Consider the following 23,508-nt stretch of genomic DNA (forward strand, 5'->3'; position numbering starts at 1 on the left):
ATGGGCCAGACTGTACCTGGATGCCTGGCTTCACTCTCTGGGTCACAGACCCTTTGCCCGGAGCCTGAGTCACCCTTCTGGCTCTTAAGAGGCAGCCATGAGCCTGTGGCCAGGACTCCGATGACTGAGAACAGGGCCTCGCTGTCTCAGCGGCCCTGTCACAACCACAGGGTGTTGAGATAGCCCCTGTTTCACTCCTGCTACTGGTGATTGGTCTTCACTCTTTTTCTTTGTCAGTCTTGCTGGGTCTACCCATCTTAGGGATGTTTTTCAAAGAACCAGACTTATGTCCCATTGATTCTTTTCTATTGATGTTCTGTTTCTGATTTCATTGGCTAATGCTTCCACCTTTGGTACTTCGTGCCTGCTGCCTGCTGCCTGCTCTGGGTTTGCTTGATTCTTTGGTAAGGTCTTGAGATTGATGCTGGGTTATTGGTTGGAGAACTTTGCTTTCCGATGTAAGCACTTGGTTCTATAAACTTCTCTCCCAGCACTGTTCTACCTGCATCCTGTATATTTTGATATATTATGCTTTCATTTTCATTCAATTCTGTGTGTTTTTTAATATCCTTTGAAATGCCTCCTTTGTCCCATGGATTATTTACAGGCATGTTGCATAGCTTCCAAGTGTTTGGAGATTTTCCTGTTGCCTTTCCTTATGGATTTCTAATTTGAATCCATTTTGGTCAGAGAGCAGATTTCAATTATTGTATGATTTCAATCATTTTAAATTTACTTAGATTTCCTTTATGGCTCAAGAAACAGTCCATCTTGGTGGGTGTTCCATGGCACTTGCTAAGCACGTTGATTCTGCTGTAGTTTCATGGAACACTCCATGTATATTTACTGAATACTTTTGGTTGCTTATGTTGTTTAGTTTGGCATTTCCTTGCTGATTTTCTGCATTGTACCCTATCAAGTGCTTAGAGTGGGCTGCTGAAGTCTCCAATTATAGTTGTGGATATCCACACGCACTTCCATACTTCTGTATATTTCTGTTACAAGAATGGGCCCACATCACACACATCTTGTTACATCACGTCTTTCCACCAATAACGCCTCGTAAAAACTTTTCCAGTTCCAACCACAATGGGATCTGGGTTCACTGTTTTCCATGCTGCGTGTTGCTGCTTGGTGCGAATGCACCGAAACTCATCCAGCCATTCTGTGATGGGACCTGCTGCTTGTTGGACGGGTGGTGTAATTCCCAGGCACCATCCCACTGGCCTCTCCATGGCAATTCTGAGTTTCAATGACAGAGACTGATGGTTGGAAACTCACAGCAGTTGACTGGCCTACAGTGGGCAATGGGGGTGGAGCAGCAGAGGTGAGCTTACATTGAGCCTTTTGGTAAACAGAGGAATGATTCTGAAAATCATCAGTAATGCTGCTTGTAGATCATAATGAACAAGCCACAGAGAAAAAGCCTTACATCCTTTCTTGGGAAAAAGATCACCTGCATCACAAAGATGAATTTACCTCTCAGTCTAATAGGCATGTGAACTGAGGCCCAAATTATTTCAAGGACAGGACAAAACCCTTAAAAAAAAGAATATACACCAGCCCAAGACAGAACTACAGTTTCACAAAACTCTTTACATGGGCAGAGCCTCTTAAATTTGCAAACTAGGATGTAAACAGATAAGCCAGTGAATCCAGGCTGTTGCATGAAGAAGCAATGTTTAGCCTGGAGAGAAGAAGGTGAAGAGACACATATCTTCAGCTTCCTCAGGGACTGTCACCTGGCAAGGAAGGAGATCAGTCCACAAACGTCAGCCAGATGGAGGAAGTCATCAAGGGCAATTCAGCAAGAGCCAGCAATCCATCAGATAGGGAGCATGAGGCTCTAAGAGGCTTTGGCTCACATTGGCCACCAATGATGGCTGGCATCTCACTCCCTGACCTGGACTGATGAGTGAAGGGGACAAAGCTGCATGAAAACGTCTTCCCCACCCGATGGGCAGATGTAAGGGGTTCCTCATTCCGATTCTTCTGCCTCGAACATCCTCCCCCCCACCCCCACCCACGTCTGGACCTTCTTTCAGGACCCAGAAAATGTCCTGCCCCCTCTTTGAATATCTTCCTGATAGCACTTGCACACCCTGATCTCTCACTGCAGTCTTAGCACTTTATTGAACATGACGCTTTTCTCTTTAAAATGGAGCAGCTTTTCCTGCTCATGTGGATCTCAAGTTCCCTTGGAAAGTTGCCCTGAACATCTTTTGCAACCAACAATACCTTCCACAGGACAAGGCTCCTAACAGAGCCCTCAAAAATATGTGTTCATGCATTTGTTTCTTCTGTTCTTTTTCATAAGTCCACGTCAATCTATGAAAATATGTTCTTTTTCATAAATTAGAGGTGGGGGCACATGGAGTGTTCAGTTCAGCTTTCTGCTTGGAAATGCCCTAGTGAAATTTGGCCGTACAGTATTTGAACTTAACAATGATCACTCATGGCTCCCATTAAAGCTGGTTCTCTTACCAAAAGCTTCCTGTAATCAGCTTTAAACAGAAAGGGTGGAAAAAACAGAATTCACAGGCCTGCTGCTAATGCTTCCCATCTATGGAACAGCCTGTACAGACTTTGGGTGGGCTGTGTCATTCATGCTGGTTCGTAGAAAGAACGATTACCAAGGAACGTTTAAATAGGACAGAGTTCAAAATGTGCCTCTTGGGAGTTACATTCTTAATCGCCACAATATGCAAATAGGCCCAAAGGTCACCCTGCTGACCAGTCCCTTCTGCTCCATCACACTCGCCTGTGTCCCACAGCCCCCTCCAATCCTCCTTCTTCATGTCCTAAGTGTTTATCATGGGCTCTTTCCCCAGGCAAGTCTCGGGACAAGCTGGCTGACCATCTTCCCCACAATTCATGCATGGCCTTCTCTCACACATGTGTAGCCCCCCAAGAGAACAATTTCCTTGTAAGTAGAGACCAGCTGATCTACCTTGGGTTCTCAGGGGCCCCAGTGGTAGGCATCAATTCCCAGTTAGTGTGTGTGAATTGCACAGAGAAAATGACCCGGACCTGTGGGTGGCAGCCTGAGGAGGGGTCATTGGCTCTGCCCTCATGACAGGGACAGGCAGGAACAACGGCCCGGTCATGAACACAACAGGATTATTGGCCCCAGCTGGCCTCGGTGGGGTAGTGGGGAGGAGAGGCTGGGCTCAGGCCAGAAGCACAGCTGGTCTGTGGGAAAGAAGTTGTGTCAGGCAGTGGGAGTAATGACTTGAGGGGCAAGAGAGGAAGCCCAGGAGCTAAGGAAGCCAAAGCAGGAGTTTGTGTCTCATAATGGGGAGTTTGGGCTGAATTCTGTAAGCAAAGGCAAGCAACAGAGAGCTTTTCATTAGGAAGATGAGACATGTATTTTTCAAGGATAAATGATTCACCATATTACCAGAAAAAGGATGGAAAATATATTATTTACCTCAGTGGATGCTGAAAACGCCCTTAGAAAAATTCAACAACCATTATAGTTTTTTTTTAACTTGGAAAACTAGAGTGACAGGAAATTTTTCCTCATCTGTAAAAATGGACATAGTAGTAAATACCTTCCTTGATAGGTGAGTACAGAAAGCCTCACTTTGTAGCCAGGAGTGAAAAAGTAACCTTCACCAGTAGAAGTGGTTGCTGTACTCACAACGCCACCAATGGAATGAGAAAAGGATCCAAATTCACTGAAACTGATTTGTATAATAGGGCAGAATGTAGAGAATGCTCATGACTTTATTATTTGTGAGAAATTGGAAACTCTACATCTAACAACAGGGATCTGTTTGAATAAATATTAGCACGTCTGTACATTTCAGTATAAGCAAATGCCAAAAAGAAGGAAGCCAAACTAGTGGTGACTAATATGGAAAGATGCGCAAGGCAGACTGTGTGACAAGAGCACGACACAGAGCAGCATAAGGAGAAGGCTGTGCCTTGTGCACGGGCGGCGAGAGGGAAAGGGGGCAGGATGTGCATCTGGCAGTGGAGTAGCCAGCAGCTAGTGATTCTCTCTGGAGGAAGAAAATTACAAGTAAGGGAAGGGCATTGAAGGGAAACTTTGAAACATTTTGGTGAGACTATATCTAATTTTTAATCAAATTTAAAAAGAAGAGTCTTTTCCAAGTCAATCATGGGAAGACCAGTTAGTATTGTAACGATCACAGAAAGAGACGGGAAGGCACAAATCAGGGCAAAAGGGAGGGACGAGGAGAATGATCTGAAGACCTGCGTAGAGAGGAGACTCTGGTCATTGACTTGGGCTCAGTGATGCATTCAGGAGGAGGAGGTACTCAGGGGTGGCTCTGCAGACTCAGACTGGGGAAGCGGGTGAACAGTGATGCTGTTCGCTAAGGAACGGATGCCAGAGAATAAGCTGTGAGCTCACACGGAGACAGGCTCCGCTTAAAGAGGCCCAGGAGCCAGGGGATGAACGGGTTGCCTGGACACGGAGCCACACAGACCTGAGCTCAGGACCACGGCCCATTTGCCCGTGACCCTGGCCGAGGCCACCGTTACCCCTCCTGATTGTCTCCCATTGCCCCCACTTTCCATCTGGCCTTTCCAATCTGTTTTCCACACAGAAAGTGGAGCAAGAATGACCTTTCAGAAAATCTTGCATGGCTTCTCTCTGTACTTGCCTGGTGCTGCCCCCACCCCAGGGGGTCTGCCTGGCCGGCCTCCCCCAGTGCTCCACAGCCACACTGGGCACTTTTAGGCTGTCTCCTCCTAGAATGGGCCCCCACACACTTGTGTGACCAAAAACCATGCTGTCCATTGCACCTGCCTCTGCAGGGAAGGGGCTGTTACACCACAAAAATCCACAAGCACTGCAAATCACAGCCTTTTGTCCAGAGAGCCGGGTGTTGGTGCTTGCCAGCATAGCCTGCCTGAGACCTAACCATGTCGGCAGAGCAGGGTGCAGGAGTGGTGGGCAGTGTGGGGCAACAGGCCCTTCCCTCTAGACAATGTTTGATGGGTCTTATCTTCTCCTTCCATGTGAGTTATTAAGTCACTCTGCAAACTGCCCCACCATGACACCTGCCACCTCCACCCTGCCACTTCTAGGGGGAGAACCACAGCCATCCTTTGGCCGGGCAGTCACTACCGCCTTGCAAACAGCCACCCTTAAAGGAGCAGAGTCTCCAGCCCAGACACCAGGACAAGGGTCTACAGGGTGCAAAGGGGTGAGGTGGGAGACCGAACAAGCCAGGGGTGGCAAGGTTGACAGCTGCATGGGATGCAGCCCCAGCTTCCATCAGCCACAAGGACACAGACAAAGAATAGAAGCTTCTCAGGACATGAGCTCACAGGGGGCTCAGGTGCCCGACAGCCTCCTGGGCCTGGGGCTGAGGTCCACTTGCTGTGTGAGCACTGGTCTCCCATGAAAAGCCCAGCCCTCTCAAGGGGCCCAGGCCTGGCTACTTCATTTTCTGCTAGTGCTTGCTCTTTGGTTTAATTTGGTTAAGGCCAACAAATAGAAACACACATCAAAATACTTCTTAAAAAACCCATGAGAGGAAACCTTAAATGGAGAAAACTGCATCTGTAAGTTGTTAGTATTTGCAAATAAAAAAAACACACATGTTTTTCACATTTTGGGGGAGGCTCACCTTGATATGGCTCTTTCCTCTCATGGGGCCTCTGCCCACAGCTGAGGCCACATCCCCACAGTGAGCTGGCTCTACCTCCATGATGACATGAGGAGTGACACAGTGTTCCTCAAGGGCAGGAGGCCCCCCGAGCCTCCATTCTGACTGAGTGCAGGAACCCAGCCACAAACCCTGGTAGCTGTATAAAGGCCAGTTTCCCAGCTCTCCTCATGAGCAGGGGTATCACTCACCTGTCACACATCCCAGGCCCCCAGGTCAACATCCACCCAAAGCAAATCTCAGCGGTTGTTGGAGGGATTTTAAATGTGTCTCCATTTGGTGCCCACAAGAATGGAAGGAAATCTGAATTCTCCAGGTGAGTTAGTTTGTCATTTCTTGTCCCTGGTGTCCATTTTTCCAGGGAATCAGGATCTCTATAAGTGTCTGGATCAGCCAGTGGCCACTGTAGGTAAGACTTCAAAAGTTTGTGTACATACGTGTGATAGCAGATTTTATGTGTCTTTAAATTTTTTGTGATTTCAGCACTTAAATGGATAGACTGAGTAAAGCAGGTGGCCTCTCCTAATATGGGGGCCTCATCCAATCAGTTGAAGGCTTGAATAGAACAAAAAATTGACCCTCTCCCACTCCCTGTAAGGGAATCCCTCCCATCTAATGGCCTTCAAGCTGGGATGATGGCTGCTCCCTGCCTTCGGACTCAACCTGAGCCACCCCACCAGCTCTCCTGGGCCTCCCCTGCCCAATCACCCTGCAGAGCCTGGGGCTTCTCAGCCCCCACAAGCTCATCAGCCCATGCCTTAAAACAAATCTCTGCACATATGTACAGCCAACTGGGTCTGCTTCTCTGGAGAACCTGGACTAATACCCTAGTATAAAAACCATTTGGCAGAAAACCCATTTCCAAAAGGATGGTCTGGGTGCTAGAGGAGCCCCCACAAGCTGGGTCCAGGAAGCAGGGTGGTCTGGGGAACCTGAGCAGGAGGGACGCACACCACAACACCTGGGGATGCCATCAGAGTTGTCCTCTGGAGCCAGTCTCATCATCTGAAGGAGAAATCAGAGGAGGCCACATGCTGCCTCACTGCCGTGGGCCTGCAGCCTCCAGCTCAGGGGCACTGAGCACACCTGGACACAATGCGCTCTGCCACATCTGGAACCACCAGGAAGACCAGTCCAGCAACCTATTTGTCAAAACCTTGACTTCTTTCTGAGCACAGAAGCGCAAGGCCCGCCCAGCCCCGCACGATTGGAGCAGTGGGGGGACAACAGGTGCTGTGGCTTTCTGCCCACCCTGCTCAGGCCAGCTGCTGGTTGCTGGGTCCCTGCGGTGCGGTGCATGAGATGCTCTCTCCCCTTCTGAGGTTGATATGGTCTGTATGGCATATGAATGCTTGAAAACCTCCATGACAAATGTTCACATTTTATAAGCAAAGGTTTATAAAAGAACCTGGTGGGTGATGTCACAAGGTCCGCAGGGCTGCCAACAAGAGAAGGTGGCCATCAGTGTGGGGCATGGAGGCAGGGAGAGGTTCCCTGGGGCTGAGGGCCCATCTGACCGCAGGTCCCAGCCTTGGGAGGCTGATATGCCCCTTGCCTTTTCTCACAGTTCCCGCCTTCCAGAAATAGTTCAAGTTTCAGGGGCAAACGTGTGTTCACCCACACGCCTCCACCAGGCTCAGGGGCAGGCAGGACCCCTGGGGCTCCATAGGAAGCGAGAGGGGCTCACCGAGTCTGGGAGCTGAAGGGGAGCCTCTGTTGTCCTGGTGGGCACCCTGTGTGCAGAGGCTGCGTCCAGCCCCAGTGGGGCCGGTAAGTCTGGAGGGAGCTGGCTCCTCACACGAAAAATTCTCAAAACAGCCACATTTTCAGGATTTGAGCCAAGAGATAAATGTGTTCTGTTGCTCCCTCTTTGGGGGAAAGAAAGGGGTGCTGATTTTATGGTGTTTTTGCTAAAATCAGGTTAGGGGCTAGTTTCCATCCACAGAGATAGAAACATGTTGTGCTTTTCAAATTGTTTTCAAACAGAAGGTTTCTATTTGGGCAAGTGGCATTAGAAATGTTTGATATTTGCAAAGCAAAATGCGAAAGTGTTGAACTGGTCACTCTAGATGGCCACACAATTACATTTAATGGGATCTGGTAAAGTTTGTCAGAAGGATTTTGGGAGAGAGCACTGCTGGTGTGAGGCGGGGTGAAGGGCCAGGTCCCCTAAGTTTGCAGGGCTCATACAAGTTTAAGGTCTTCAAATTTGGGATGAAATCTTCACTGCCTTTTCTGCCCATTCAATAGACAGAAGTGAGGAGAGGCTCTTCTGAGGGGCTATGGCTTTAGGAAAACACATTCCAGGTGTTCCATGAGGAAGGCTTCCAGTTTGTCATGATAATGAGTTCTGTGAACCTTCTTTTCAGAAAGCCTTGCTCTGAAGGGGTTCAGATATTCCGATGCTGCTGTGTCAGGGAACCCGGAGACAAGGCGGGAACTGCGCCAGCCCTGGGCTTGCCCTTCTCTGCAGCTTCTCCTCCGGCACCTGGATCGCTCCACAGTTCCCGTGGGAGACTGGAATCCTGGCTAGACCCCCATCCCCAACAGAAGGCAGTGGAGCCAGCTGTAGGGCAGCAAGGCAAGTCTGGGCTAGACTCCAAGGACACAGCCACTGTGGACGCACCAGCTCACGGTCTGCCCAGGCAGAGCACCGGGGGCGTGCGGTACATGCTGGCCGGCTCCCCACCATGCGAAGAACACAGCACAGCTGGAACCTCGGGAGCTCAGGATTGGACCTGCCGGCCTGTGGGACCCAGAGGTTCATGGGTTCCTGCCCCCACCCCAAGGTTAACTAAGGTGATTCTATTCACTTAAACATGCCCACTCAGAAATTCTGGAATGATCGCTCAGGGATAGTCACCAATCTGAGTGCAGGAGGCACAGGCTAAGGTGCTTCCTAGGATACTGTCACCACCCTGCTGGCAGGAAGGGACAAGGCAAAGCCACAAGGGACAGAACCGTGCACTGTTGTACCTCAACTGAAAACTGGCACTTACGAACTCACAGGACCAGGAGCAACTTGCAAGGACGGTCATAAAGATGCCAACGTCACACACACTCGCGGTCTTCACAGGTGCATGCACACATGTGCACACACACACATCACATGCACCCACACCATGCACACACCTCATGCATGCCTACACCACACACGTGTGTGCACCTATGCACACACACATCATGTTCAACACCCATCCACTCAGGAGGCCATTCCTATGTTTTCTGCCTCCCACCAAAAAGATGTTCTTTATCCATGACATATTGGAGATCTTTTATGCTGCAATTCAAAATTCCTTCATTCAGGAAATATGCACAATGGGTCACGTCCATCTGAAGCCATCTTATTTCTAAATTAGACATTTCACTTCCATTTAACTTCATCTGTCCTTGCCATCATCATGTAAAATGTTGAATGCTCCTGGCACTCCCCCTTCCCCCACAGCACCTTGAGGCCGCAGCACCGGGGTCTAGCCTGGCTGCAGCCACCCACAGGCATCTGACCTGGATGCATCCCACAGACCCTTTCTTCTGGTCACACCAGGTATAGAAGCAAGAACTGCCCCCCCGTGACACCTGCCACCTCCACCCAGCCAGATCCCTGTCACAGGAGCCCAGCTGCTCAGCCTGCCCCTCTGCTTCCTGCCGCAGGCATGGAAAGATCCAGAGAGACGTGCTGACCACTGACCCTGCACTTGGGCGTAGCAAATGGAGCTGGAGTGTGGGTGTCCAGGAATCCAGCCAGACCAGGCCACCGGCCAGGCCCTTCCCGCCTCCAGGGCGCCATACCAAGCACAGGGCAGCAGGCCTCACACACCCTTCAGAACAAGCCTATTGGCTGGAAGGCCAGCCTCTCACATGGGTTTTCCGTGCTTGCTGCCCAGGTTTTCCATTAGCAGGACTTTGTTTAGGTAACACTTATCATACATTCCTCACAAATCTGACTGCTCAGTGGGGAAGTAGAGGAATGAGAAGTCTACTCTTTGAAGGATTCAAGTTTCATCAATTACTTATCTTTCAGAATTATTTTCTCTTAAACATGAAAATAAAAGAAATGAATGAGATAATCAGGTATTTCTGTACATATGACATTTACTATTTTCTAACAAGAAAGAAAAGAGCCCCTGTCCAAAGTTGTCACAAGTTGTCTATCTGTACATGTGTGTGTGATCTGTGGTGTGTGGTGTGATATGGTATGTGTGTGATGTATGGTATGATTTGGGTGTGCAGACACACATACTAACACATTTTCTTTGTGTTACATGAAAAGACAGATGACACACTTTCCAGATCAAATGAATTTACTCTCAAAAGAATTTCCTAAACTGTTTTTCAAACCATGTGGATATTATTTACAGGTAAGCCACCCATATTATGAGATTTTTCAACAATTTTAAGAAAAAAGCCAACCTTTAAAGTTCTACTCCATATCAAAGAGCAATTTTTCAATCTAGAATTAAAACAAATTCAATCAAACCCACCATGATAATATGTGATGACCACATTTGAAATAACTTTTCTGATGACTGCTTAGTGTGACCTTTGCTCATAAGAATAGAGTGTCAAAGGAATACAATGCTAAGAAAAAGAAGATTCAAGACACTTTTGCGGACACTAAGGCAAGTGAAAAGAATACCAATTAAGAATAAATTTTAGAGTAAATGCAGTTCATCAAGGCCATCTGTAAAGAGCAACAGAATATTTATAAATAAAATGAATAATTTTTACCACCCAAAATATCAGATTCACAAATGGGAGAAACAAAATACTGTTTAAAGAGTTCTGGTAAAAACAAGGCTTGGTTCTAGCTAGCATACCAGGATGTAATTCAGTAGCTCTCTGGCGGCTAAAATCTCCTGTGAATAGCTCATAACTTAGATTGTCAGTAAAGGCACCATCCTTGGCGGCCTGAAACCCGCGTGAGGAGCAGCCAGCGTGCACATGAGTGGTGCCAGCACCTTCTTGCTGCCCACTGATGGTGAGCAGAGCTTCTGAGGGGCAGCTACAGGCACTGCTCCCCACAAGGGTCTCCTGAATCTTGCCATGAGCACTCAGGGGCCCTAACTATGGCCACTTCTTACCCTGTTTTGAGTCTGTGGTGTGCTGTGCTATAAGAAAGAGCCCCCTTGGGGAACCTGGGGCTAATGGCTAGCCCACTGAAGCCCGCACACTAGTGCCTTGCATTTGGCAGCTCAAGGCTGTATCCCAAGGCTGTGATAGTCCCCAGACAGCTCTTCTGCTCAGCCTGTGGCCATCCTCAAGAACTGACTCCCTAACTGTTCATGTCCATCCTTCCCAACCTGTTGGCTCTGTGCCCTGTGGTAGACACCTGAGCATTGCCTTTGAGAGCTGCTAAAGCCCAGCAGGGGCCCCCAGGGGCACTCAGGATCCAGCCAATTTGGACTCTCGGGCAATGGAATTTGAAGGTGGGCAGCAGCATAGTCGGTCTTCTGTATTTCTATCTGCTCATCAGCTCCAAATTTAAAATGGAATTCCAATGAAAGTGTTCCATGTTCTTTGCTGTCAGATTTTCCTTTTCTGTCTCTCAAGGGCATGTTTTCTTGTTCTTTCCCTTTTGTGCTACCAGAAGAAAAATCCAAGTGTCAGGCACATGTAGTAGGTATGAAGGTGTCACCAGTGAGGCCTCTAGCATAGATGCCACCCTGGAGGCTGATGATGGACCCTTCCTTCTGGGCATGGCCTCATGCTGTCATCAGCAGCAGACTCCAGCCATGGCACACAGCACTAATTAAACACGCTCTCAGCTCTGAATTCTGCTGCTCAGGAACTTCTTCCATTTTTAATTTGTATACCCCTCATGAGTCAATACTACAACCTACTACTCAAATAGTTTGATGTTTCCTAGATTATCAAAATCCACCAGACTTCTGTATTTTACAGCTTCCATTTTAATATAAGTTGATTAAGTTTAAATGTTTTTAATAATAATTAAAGTATCCTGCTGTTGTCTATAGGTAGGTATTTCTATCGGGGTTGGGGGGAATCTATCATTACACAGCATATGAATTAAGGTTGGAAACATTTGGAGGCTTTCCTTCCTTAATAAGTAAATTTAGATCAAACAGAATAAGTTCTTTCTCAAACCCTAAGCCTTAAGATTTCATAACTGGTGGACAATCATGGTACAAAGATCGGCCCTTTCCATTTATCAGAGATCTTTTAAAGTAAGGATAACAATAAAACTACTCACAAATCAGCAAATAATACCAAGTTAAGATATTTTTCAAGAAAATAAGTTCATGGTTTTAAGGTCGGCCTGGGCAATGTGGAAATCTGCGCCAACAGAGGGCCACGTGAGAGTGAGACCCACACGTGTGCACGACAAATCGTCCTCCGCGTCTGCTCTCCTTTGCTGTGTGACTGCAAACGTCTCCGGGGAAGCCTGACTCCACTGCTCACCACTAAGGATGGGCCAGGCAGTGGCACGAAGCATGAACTAGCCATGCTCTTTGCCCCCAGGTCGCTGCAACCCTTTCCTCAAAGTAAAGTGTTCACCTCGAGACTCTGGCCCTGGGCAGACCCAGCCATCCACCTATTTGAGCTCTGCTGCTGCAGGGAGGGTACAGCCTGACATCAGCAGAGCAGCCCAGGGGAGCGCTCCAGTTTTAGTATGCTCCTCATTGACCTTTAGAACTGAGCATCTACCTTCATTCTTCAAAAAGCAAAAGCAAAGCCTTAAGCAAAGTGAATGATTTCTTTGTTTTTAAGGAAAAACTTTACAAGCACAAGTTTTGAGAATTCTTTCTCCATTTGAAAACATGACAGGTACAGAAAGCTTTATCAATGTCTATTTATCTGATTTAAATGTAGGCTTGTTTTTTGGGGGGTAGCAGTTATATCAACATGCTAGAAGTAATATACTCTGGAGTCACTTCTTCACCCAATGGTTGCCAGGGTTTCTTGTTTGGTTTTGCTTTTTTTTTTTCTTTTCTCTTTGTTTTTGGCTCCTGGTTATATAATTCAAAGGCGTGCAAGAAGAACATTCATTTTCTTTTTATAAAACATTCAACCACATGTGCATATCTTATGCTGATCTATAGCCCTTTTATAAAATCTATTAATTCATTTTCAGAAGCTAAGAGGAAGATTAAATTAAAAGCAGCCTCAGAAGGAGATGCCCCATTTTTAACACTGATGATCACATTCCTTTGTCACTATTTTTTAGACAAAGATAATTCACAAAACTAACTGCTTCCTTGAATATTTTGGTTCCAAAATTACCAAGATACAATACTGTACTTGAGGATGTGCTCTGTTGGATGTTTAAACTGGATCTGTGGCTAATATGTACAGACCAGGCACCCTGTAGGTTTCTCAGAGTGATTGACAACATTGTGCAGACAGTTTTGTGTCTTGTTTTGTTTTAAACACAAAGCCATGCTTTGGAGTGACAGGACTGAAATAATGCTGCTTTGACCCCCTTCCCGGTCTGGTGGGTGTCTGCCCAGCTGTGGGGCACTGGGAGAGCTCGCTGCTGCCCGACAGGCAGTGCATCAGTGTGGTGCATGGATAGAGGCTGCATATTTGCTCCTCAAATATCATAAAACACTGCATAAGGGAGGACTTTTATGGGCCTCATTGGGCATGATTGTGTAATTCTTTGTGTGGGAGGAAAAATCTCCCTCCAGCCTGTGGCTCAGGCTCCGTGCTCAGGCCCCCTTAGCCTATTTCAGTGGAAGACCACAGTACTCGGAGAAGCCGACCCAAATGTTCCTATTGCGATGTAAACCAAAACCACTCGGTGTGGAAGGAAAGGCAGACACCAAAGAAAACCTTGCTGGGTAAGAAAGTACACCGTCTTATATAAAGCAAGACAGCCTTCAGTCTGCACTGCAAGGAGCTGGGAATCTGGCTGCGGGGAAATGGAGCCGCCCACCCTGCCGCCTGGGGCAAGCACGGCAGAAGTAGTGACACCCCCGGTATTTCTCTTGGCAGGGGTGCGGTGTTCCTCCAAACACGCTCTCTGCATCCTAGGTAGGCCTGGTGCAGTTCCCAGGCACAGAGGCCCGTGCCCAGAGGGGCACTGGCAGGACATACGGCAAAGTGAGGAAGGAAAGGAGTGAAGCCCAGGGGAAGCCAGGTCAGAGTGAGGTCACCCATTCAACCTTCTCCTCATAAATGTGCACCCCGCGCGTTTGTAGTCCTGGCCCAGCAGCCGGCCAGGCGAGCTGACCGCGACGACGTGCGCGCCTCTGGCCTCCGAGGCAACCCGCCGCGCCCCCCGCCTGCACTAGCTCCCCCTACCCCTACCCCGGCGCCCGCGCCCGCACCCACCTTGACAACGTAGGTGACTCCGGCCCCCAACACCTGGTCGCTGGCGTGCGGGGTGTGCGGCGGCAGCTCGTCGCCCTGCCGGCCCTTCCTGGCGGCGCGCATGGCCGGGGCGCGGGGGCCGGGGGCCGCGCTGCCGTCCGGGGCGGCCAGGCTGGGCGCGCTGCAGCTGCCCGAGAGCCGCGAGCCCGCCCGCTCCCTGACAGCGGACAGGCCGCGGAGGCCCGAGCTGGAGAGTTTCAGGTGGGACACCTTGTGGAGCAGGTGGCCCAGGCTGCCCGGCCCATCATCGGGCGCCCTGCGGAGCGCGTCTCCGGACACCAGGTAGGGGGCCGCCTCCGGGCCCGCGCGCGCCGCGGAGACCTTGCCGCCGCCGCTCACCGACAGGTTGTGCAGAAGGTCATCGACCGATGTCACCGAGTCATTCCTGAAGCGGTTGTACTTGGTGCGTGGAAGCATGCCCCTCCGTGGGCTCGCCGCATCCGCCCGGGCGCTGCAGGTGCCGGCCCCCGCGCGGGCAGCCGCGCATCGCAGGCGAGCCGCGGCCGGGGCGGACGGCGCCGGACGGCCTCCCCGCTAGCAGCGCGCTGGGCCGCGCAGCCACGGCCCTAGGCTTGGCTGAGGAGGGTGGCGCGCTCGCCGAGCAAAAGTCATAGTTTCCGCTGCTGAGCGCCCAGCTGCTCAGGGCTGCTCACAGCAAAAGCATGACTCACTCTGAGAGGGGACCCTTCTCAACAAAGGCTCGGTGAGCACAGCAAATCACTTCCTGTAGCAAAAAAAAAGAAGAAAAAGCCACATACACCCACTGACAGCACACTTGAACCAATCAATTCTCAAATTTCCTTTTCTACCTTCCCAGATATTCTCTTCCAACCTCTGGTTTTTCGCCTCCCCATCCCCCTACTTCAGCATTTGTGCCAGAGGTCAGTCCAGTCCCTCCTGATGATCAGGTGAACTTCATGGAACCCGCTATTCTATGCTAGAGCTTTCTAGGGCTTTCTGTCCCCGTCAGCCCGTCTGTGTGAGCGGTGGAAGTGTCTGACAGCGATCGTTAAAATGTGACGAAGGCTTTTTAAGAATAAGATCTTCAGCGGATCCTCATGGATTCTGATTTGGAAAGCAGCAGGAGTTGGTAAATAACTGAAACATTTTTTAAAAAAGGAAATATCCACTCTCAGGTGAACATAAAATACCAGTTTCCTGGGTTTTTCTTTTTTCTGTTCAAATCAACGGAGCAGCCATGACAAGTGTCTTTGTGGCAATGCAGTTTCTCAAAAAAAAAAAAAAAAAAAAAAAAACTGCATAGGAACTTCTGCTCAGAGCCAGTGAGGGTGTCTTCCCTGCTAATTCGCAGCAGTCTTTCTCAGCCAGGGTTAAGCTGAACACCTACTTCCCAAAGAGAAGAAAGAGCGCTTCTTTTATGAAAGGCAACAGGCTCCAGGAACCCATTCCAAAAAGGGGGCTGTGCTGGGAGCTTTATCCCAGCTGAATGTGCCCACGCTCTGGAAACATGCCTAAGAAACGCGGCAAACACCGTTCAGTGTCCCTTCCGTTGCCACTTGCAACCCTGCAGTAAGGGAGGAAAACATGCAGCTGCACCGTCACACAGCAAATCCGCAGGGAAAAGCCTCTGTTGAGGCTTCAGACTCGGGCTGCAAGTGACACCCACAGGCCTCCTTCCTCGGCTGAGAGAACAGGGTACCAGCAGCCCCCACAAGGTCTGCGGAGACCCAAGCCCACCGACCCCTGTCCCGTGGGCTCTGTGGCCTTCCTCATGCATGGAGACAACCTGCCCCAAGCGTGAACAGCTCCTTGTCCAAGTTTCCAGGCAACTCTGTGCAAGCAAATGAATTTACCTCTAGCACGTTTTCAGGTCACCCTGCGTCTTCTCACACCCACGCCTAGACATGTGACACACGAGGCACAGAGCCTAGCAGAGCTCATGCAAAAGGGCGTCATGAGTGCCAGGCCTGGAGCGCCAGGTGAGGGCCCAGCTGGGCGCAGGGGCGCAGGGGCGCAGCGGCCCCTCCCAGGGCGCAGGCCTAGCCCAGCCGCCAAGCACTCTCCTTCCCCAGCCGGCTGCTTGCATAGCAACAGCAAGGCACACCCCACGGAGGAGGGTGACGGTTAGCAAAGCCCCCCAAATCTGGAGCAAAAACGCCCTGTCATTCCTGAACCGTGATCTCCATGAGAAGTAGACAAAAACAGCAAACTGTGAATGAGTTGGTGTCTGCGTGAATGAAAGGCCAGCGAGGAGCCCGGTTTCTGTGAATGAAGCGGCCGCCAGCCGCGCCAGGCAGTCCCCGGCTCCGAGGCCTCCGCCAATGAGCGGCCGCCCCGGTGACTCATTCAACAAAGGCCCGCTCCATAGTGGAAGATTCCATTTCAATCAAAGGCGGGACCTTTCCTCCTCTGCAGTGTGGGAAAAAAAGCCAGCCTGGACACAAAATGCAGTGAAGAAGACAACGCTGTCGTGGGGAAGGAAAAACTAGATTTCCCAGGAAATTCAAGAGCTATGGGTCACGTATGTGCGAACACAATCGCCCTCTTGGAGGTGAGCTGTGCCCCAAACTTCCATTCAGCTGTTCATTTACATCAGGAGCAGCCATGAATGTGCCCTTCGGCTCAGCATTTATTATGAATGTACAGCGAATGCACATTCAAAACCTAGGCTCCTCGCCCTGGATTCTTTTTGTGAAAGGAACACAAGAACACGCGTGAACGCTCTGAGTCTCCCAGAAGGAAAAAAAAATTGAAAGCTGCACAGTTAACCCTTTGGCCAACAGGAGACTTATTTCTTTTACTGTGATGAGCTCTTTATTGTGATGAGCCATTTCTTTTATTGTGGAGAGAATTTGGCCATTTTAAAATTGAACGGCAGTATAAATTTACTACAGATAGGAAGGTACATAATCAAGGAGACTGATTAATATGCCAAGAATGTAAAAGCACAGTAAAAGCTCACTGATTGGGAAGATGGTTACGCGTTTTGGAACACCCAGGGAAAGCAGAATGAAACTTCAAAGGCATCTCAGCCCCAAAAGAGAAGCTGCAAGCCCAGCTCAGAAGCCCTTGCCCACCCCACTTCCTGGACAGCCCTGGGGGCCCTCCCTGGAGGCTGTTACTGCCTATTTTAGAACCCTACCCAAAAGCTGAATGTCTGCCTTATCAGCCTGTGACAGCCTAGAGATGGATGACAGAGTTGGCCACACAGAAGAAAATAGAAAAATGGACAACTCTATAAATTCGGCCTTGAGGGTCAAGAAAACCAGGCAGCCTGGGGCCATTTATAGTGACCTTTCCAGAATACTGTAGTTTTCCTTTTTAAATCTATTACTTTAAAAGTGCACTGGCTTTCTGTTGCTGCCGTAACCAATGGTTTAAAATGACACAAACTGACTATCTCCCACACCTTAGGTCAGAGGTCTGAAATGGGTCACACAGAAATAAAGTCAACGGGTGGGTAGGGGACCACTCTTACTGGAGTTTCCAGGGGAGAATCCCTTGCCTTGCCTTATTCTGCTTCTAGAAAGCACACATTCCTGAATGGGGCCTTGGGAGAATGGGTTTCCCCCTAGAAGGTTTCACTCTTGCCAGAGAAGCAGGAAATCTAAGATTAATATTATATCCCAGGATATTATGTGGATTTTTAAATATGTGTGGGATACAAGAACTCTTCAGAGGAGAGTGTTCTGACCTTGGCCCAAGGATATCAGGGGTGATTTCCATGGGGATGACCCTCAAGCAGAGTTTTGAGGATTGCTGGGATCTTCCAGGTAGAGGGAAGGGGAAAGACACCTCACGAGAAGGCACAGTGTGAGCAACAGCTCAGTAATGCCGGAATCCCGTGGAGACTGGTTGGGTTGGCAGGAATGTTGGGAGGTCAGGCCCTGAAGAAGGTCTGACCCAGGGGTCCAGCAATGACCCGTAAGTCCCCTATGATGTGCTGTGTGGGCAAGTGCAATGCACTAGGCTTGCATTTTGTCTGAATGCCCTGACAGTGCTGTCAGCGGCTCTGGAGAGCTGAGGGAAGTAGACAACAGTCCAAATCAAACAGGATGGGGTCTGGAGGGAAGGCAAGCACAGCAGGACAGAAAGGAGAGGTGGGGTTCAGGGTGTGGAGAGAAGGTTAAATGGTCTGGATGACTGGAGGATGAGGCAGGGGGCAGGCTGGTTTCTTTGGAGGCAGAGCTGAGATAGAGTTCCAAGTGCAATGTGCTGGTTAGGGACCAAGCTCCGTGGACAGCAGCAAGCGACTGCAGGATTGGGGAGAGGGAGAAGTGGACTGTGTGAAGCCTAGGGGAAGCTCCCAAGGGCTCCCCTCTTCTGCACTCACTCAGCTGCCCCAGGGGCATGGCCTCCAGCCAAGCTGCCTCTGCAGCTGAGCCCTGAAGAAGTAGGCAAATGGAGACCTGCAACCCACAGGGGGCAGCGGGGCAGGAGGCCTGCTGTGGAGGGCTCAAAGCAGGGTCCTGTGCGTCTCCTTTGGAGAGGAAGGTAGAGCAAAGGCTACACTCCTGATATGAATGCTGACACTGAACACTCCTGTCCACCGGATGAAGCACATGGGTGGTGGAGGAGGGCAAGGCTGGGTCCTGCATGCCAGGAGCCCAGGAGCAGGGCCATGTCCAGGGCAGCTGTCCAGGGCTGAGGAGCCAGCATGGATGAACATCATCAGCACAGGTGGCACTGAGCTCCTTAGTGTCTATGCAAACTTAGGAAGAAAGTGTGGAAAGAAGGAAGCACCAGACTTCTAGGATGGGGGCTGAGGAACACTGTCATTAGTAGGAAGGTACATATGGAAGCCTGTTTGGGTGGATATCTGAGCTCAGGGCTGCTACAACATAATACTACAGGCTGGGCATCTTTAACAACAGTCATTTATTCTTCACAGCTCTGGAGGCTGGAAGTCCATGGTCAAGGCTCCAAAAGAGTAGGTGTTTGGTGAGAACCCACTCCCTGTTTCATACATGGCTGTCTTCTCCCCCATGTGCTCACATGGTGAGAGGGTAAAGAAAGCCTCCGGGGTCCCTTTTATAAGGGCACTGATCCCATCATGAGGGCTCCACCCTCATGACCTTCTCACCTCCTGATGGCCCCACCTCCCTAACACCATGCCTTTGGGAGTTATGTTTTAGCATATGGATTTGGGGGATACAAACATTTGTTTCAGGAGAAAATCAATGACAGTTGACAAGAGCAGTAGTAGCAGTAGTAACTACTTTGAGCGTCCCCTGTGCCAAATGATACATACCCAGCATCTACTTCAGATCCCAGGGCTGTGAGATAGAGTTTAATTTACATCCCTTTCTGCACAGAAAGAACCAAGGATCAGAGGATTTATGAAGAGTGGTGGATCCATGCAGGGTTAGGAACTGGCCCAACTGCCTGACTCCAAATCCATGTGTATGACCAGAGACACACCCAATGCAGAGAGCTTGAGTCAGGTACACACTGGTAATCCCCCTTGGAGGTGGCAAAGACCCATCACAACACCTTAGCAAGGAGAAGGGGGGACTGCCACTTAGCTCACAGGATGGTACCAACCCAATAAGAGATGAGAAAGTAGATTAAAAAAAGATATCATGCTTTCCAGAAGACCGAACGCAATGAAAGAGCAAATCTGGGGCAGTGGCTGGAAGTTCAGCAGAGTATAGAGCTGGAGGAAAGAGTTGTACTGTGTACAGTAAGGGAGCAGGGCAGAATGGAAGAGAAGACACCCAAGAAACAGGAGGGTAAGCATGGTGGAGCTGCCGCCCTTGAGTAGCTGGTGGGAGAGGGGTTGGGAAACAGATAGTTTAGGGTTATGATGCCAACAGGTGGGTTCAAGGAAAAGATGCTAGTGTGCAAACACTTTGAGAGACGGGGTTAAGGGAGTGCAGGTGATGATGGCACACCAGGATTCTAAGAGCCAGAAGTCATCCCTCCCTTTGGGGCTGAAGGAAAGGAATGCAGTGAAATCTCTGCAGCTGGTGGAATTGCAGCTGAATTTTGGAAGGGCTGCCATAGTGAGCTGTAGTTTTGGAATAATAAAGTTACTGACAGAGAGGCAGAACCTATGAAGGGAGAAAACAGGGAAGAAATGCCCCAGCCTTTCTCCCCACTCTCTGATTTCCTGTTGGTGCTGCCCATGGGCCTAACCCATGGGAAACCAGAGGTCCAAGGAGCCTGGTTATGGGGGTTGGGGCACAGTGAAGGCTGGGCAGGGTAGGAGGAGGTGGGCCAGAGCCAGCACAGTGAGAGTGTCTGCAGATAAATTTCTCTGTGGCCATGATAAGAAGCCAAAAGACTTTTATGCCTGGCTTGAATGTTACACCTGATTTTCTCTGTAACATAAAAGGCAAGGTTGTACATAAAAACTGAAAGGGATCCATTTCAGTAATGAACGTGAGTTGAGAGTGAACGCTTAGTGTGCCTGCTGAGGCAGACAGAAGGCGCTGCTAACAAATGAGGAAGAGGAACGTGTCTCTGTGTGGCACTGGGAGCCCACCAGGTCTCTGTGGTATCCCCTAGGGCAGAGGCGATTTTCTCTAAAAGGTTTCATCTACCTACATGTGAGCTGGAAGAAGGTGAATCACTAGATAAAGGTTCATTCAAGAATGCAGACAGGGGAAGGAGCGAGAGGAGAATGCAGGCTAGCAGGAGTGGTGATGGGCCGTGTGGAGGGACGTACAGAGACAGAAGCGGCCGCCCAAGGAGGACCCAATACAGGAACAGTGGCCTTGAGGTCCTGGAAAGGTGGCAGCCTGAACTGTTGGTGATGCAGGGAACTGTAGGGGAGCAAAATGTCCCCGATGGTGCCCCTGAGACACAGGTGGGAAGAGGGAGCAGCCTCACCAGAGGGCAGGGAAGGAGGGGGAATCTCAGTTTCAGTGAAGCCAGAGATTGGTACCACTATGGGAGGACGCTGGGGATGGAAGCGAGCTCATTCCTGATGACAACGAAAAAGGCTGATGACTGTGCCCTACAGGAAGAGAGAAAGAGCACAGGACATTTAGAAGGAAAGAAGTACCAGCCACACCTAAACTTGCAGAAGCGGTGGGCACCTGACTTGGGGGAGTGCACCAAGACTGAGGTGGCAGGCATGCTGTCTGCAGAGTCTCTCGGGTGTCCGCCGGCCCCCCCCCCCACCCAGGTGTAGGAATGTCTGTGGTATAAGAGTACTCTGTACCTCGGTTCAGGACTGAGGACAGCACCTCGTGCTTCAGCACCGAGGACAGCTCCTTCGACCCTGAACTGCGGGGATCCTGGAAGGAGCTTAGGCCAGCTCTGCAGAAAGCTCCCAGGGCCTCAGGGCCTCTCCACAAGTGCTTTTTCTTTTTCTAGGGTTCAAATGTTGTCCGGGCAGCTCTAGCTGCCCACACTCACATGAGCAACAGGGCGAGGATCACTCATCCTGCATTCTCAGGGGTCACTACTGAGCAACTACTTGCCAAGCCAGGCTCTGTACCGAGCCCTTCATGTCAGCCTGTCAAATCATCACAACTCTTACTATCTCTTGCTATCACCCCATTTTACAGATGAGAATATTGAGACCGGGAGAGGTTGAGTGACTTCACAATGTGACCCATCTAGTAGGTGGCAGAGCGCAAATTCACACCACAGCCAGCAGGACACCAGGACCCAAAATAAAATCATGGAAAGGGGAGGTGAGCCTCATTCCAGCCCTGCCAGGGCTCAGTTACCACGTCTGTGGAAGGAGAATAATATCACAACTACTACCTCCTTGCGTTGTTGCCATGGTAACCGGATGGCAAAACACAAGTGTCACGCTGGCTCAGCATGAGGTGTTTTTATTATTGCTCAGGAAAGACTGGCAGGTGATCGCCTAGTGTACACAAAGAAATGGGATGAAACAAACCTTGGGAAAGCTGTTGCCATGCTGGCCCAGGCGGTGAAGACAGAGAAGGAAGAGGAGAACACTAATACACTCTAAAAATGAACACCCAAAAGCTACTAGGAAGCATCAGTTCTCACTTCAGAGGCATTGGGTGCAGAGCTTCAGAGAAGGGGAAAGAACCACAAGGATTTGTAACTCTGAGGAGCAGCTGGGAGGTTGCTTCATGCTGAAAATAATTGCTCGATTAAAATGTGTAAGAACCTCATTTCATTTGTAAAATAAATTATAGCTTTTCCAAAAATTTAAATTCATTTAAAAAAATGTTAGTGGACTCTATTCCTGTCAATTCCTTGGCCATAAGCATGTCTAGTTTTATGAAGAAATGATTTTGTGTACTTCATTTTTCCACAAAAGGATCTATTTTTAGAGACACTTCATTTTATAATATAATCTCCACAATTACATTTCATTACTGAATAAATGTTCCATGAAGTTGAGAAAATGTGATTCCCTTAGGCATCCCCAAAACCCAACACTTGTTTGTTTCTAATTCATCAATGCCAAAAACATCGCCGCAGTGGGAGCCTTGCACATTCAATCCATTTGCATTATCGAATTGTTCCTCAGTGTAAGCCACCTGGGAACGCAAACCCCACCATTCTTGCTTGGCTTTGCTAAGTTGCTTTCCTGATGCCTCTACCAGTACTCTGGGAAGCAGGCCAGTTTCATTCACTGCAACCTCACCAGCTTCAGTTTTTGTTACTTTTGCAGTTTTCATAGTTGCAAATAGTTCCTCATATTTAATGGTTGCAAGACTTTTAACTCAAGAGTCTAGGCCAGACTAGAGAGGGTGCCATACTTTGCCTTCATTCTGAGAATTTGGCTCCAAACCAAAAGTGGTGAGATTTGCCCAGACCCCAAAGGGGGGCAGTCTTACTGTGGACATGAAACTGTGCAGCCCCTCACCCACACCTTTCCCGCAAACAGAGGCCATGCTTCAAACCTCACACTCATCCTTTTGGACCCACAGTATTGTTTTGGCTACTTTTAATTTATATTATTTTTGCCAGACTCTGTGTGAATTTTCACTAAGTTTGTCAAATGTTTGCCATTTATGTGTTTTTCAAAAAATATTTCAGCTTGTGTAAAATTATGTATAATAGAGTTACATTATGTAATTATTTACATACTATCTATCGTGCATTATGATTTACATATAATTATATATACTAATATTCTTCTATAACCTGTATTGGTACAATATTGATACATAGAAGAGTTATCCTTATTCATATGGATAGGTTATGATTTATACATAATCATATATACTAATATACTTACATACCTATATTTGTCTAATGTTTACATACATTAATTATATATAGTTTTTTCACATAGATGTATTATGTCTTATGGTTTGTGCATAATTACATATATTAACATACTTATTAAACCTGTGTTAGCATGGTATTTGTACATATCATTCACAGTGTCACTTCATCCCGTGGAGACTCAGTAACAACATGAGGGCATCAATACAAAGACACTGGCACACAGAGAAGCCTTTCTGTCTCAGAGGCACTTGGCAAGGCTGAGAGTGCAAAGCCTTTAAGTTTTCACACTGCAGTCCCCAGCAGCCACACTGTGTTCAGTCATCCTCAGACTCGAGGGTCCTCTGAGAGGCTTGTCACCAAGAAGCTTGCTGTCCCCCCCACCGGGAGGTTTCTGCTT

General features: G+C 49.0%; 1 protein-coding gene across 1 annotated transcript in view; it reads right to left on the bottom strand.

Annotated features, from left to right (window-relative positions):
* Window positions 1-16,465, bottom strand: part of SHC3 (SHC adaptor protein 3) — a 165,064-nt gene extending 148,599 nt beyond the window's left edge. Inside the window, exon 1 of the mRNA XM_036882583.2 lies at window positions 13,941-16,465. Coding sequence (XP_036738478.2) covers window positions 13,941-14,396 — 456 coding nt within the window. The 5' untranslated portion in view covers window positions 14,397-16,465. The remainder of the gene's footprint in view (window positions 1-13,940) is intronic.
* Window positions 16,466-23,508: the final 7,043 nt, after the last annotated feature.

The sequence above is a fragment of the Manis pentadactyla genome, chromosome 3 (genome assembly GCF_030020395.1).
Source record: "Manis pentadactyla isolate mManPen7 chromosome 3, mManPen7.hap1, whole genome shotgun sequence".
Taxonomy (NCBI): domain Eukaryota; kingdom Metazoa; phylum Chordata; class Mammalia; order Pholidota; family Manidae; genus Manis; species Manis pentadactyla.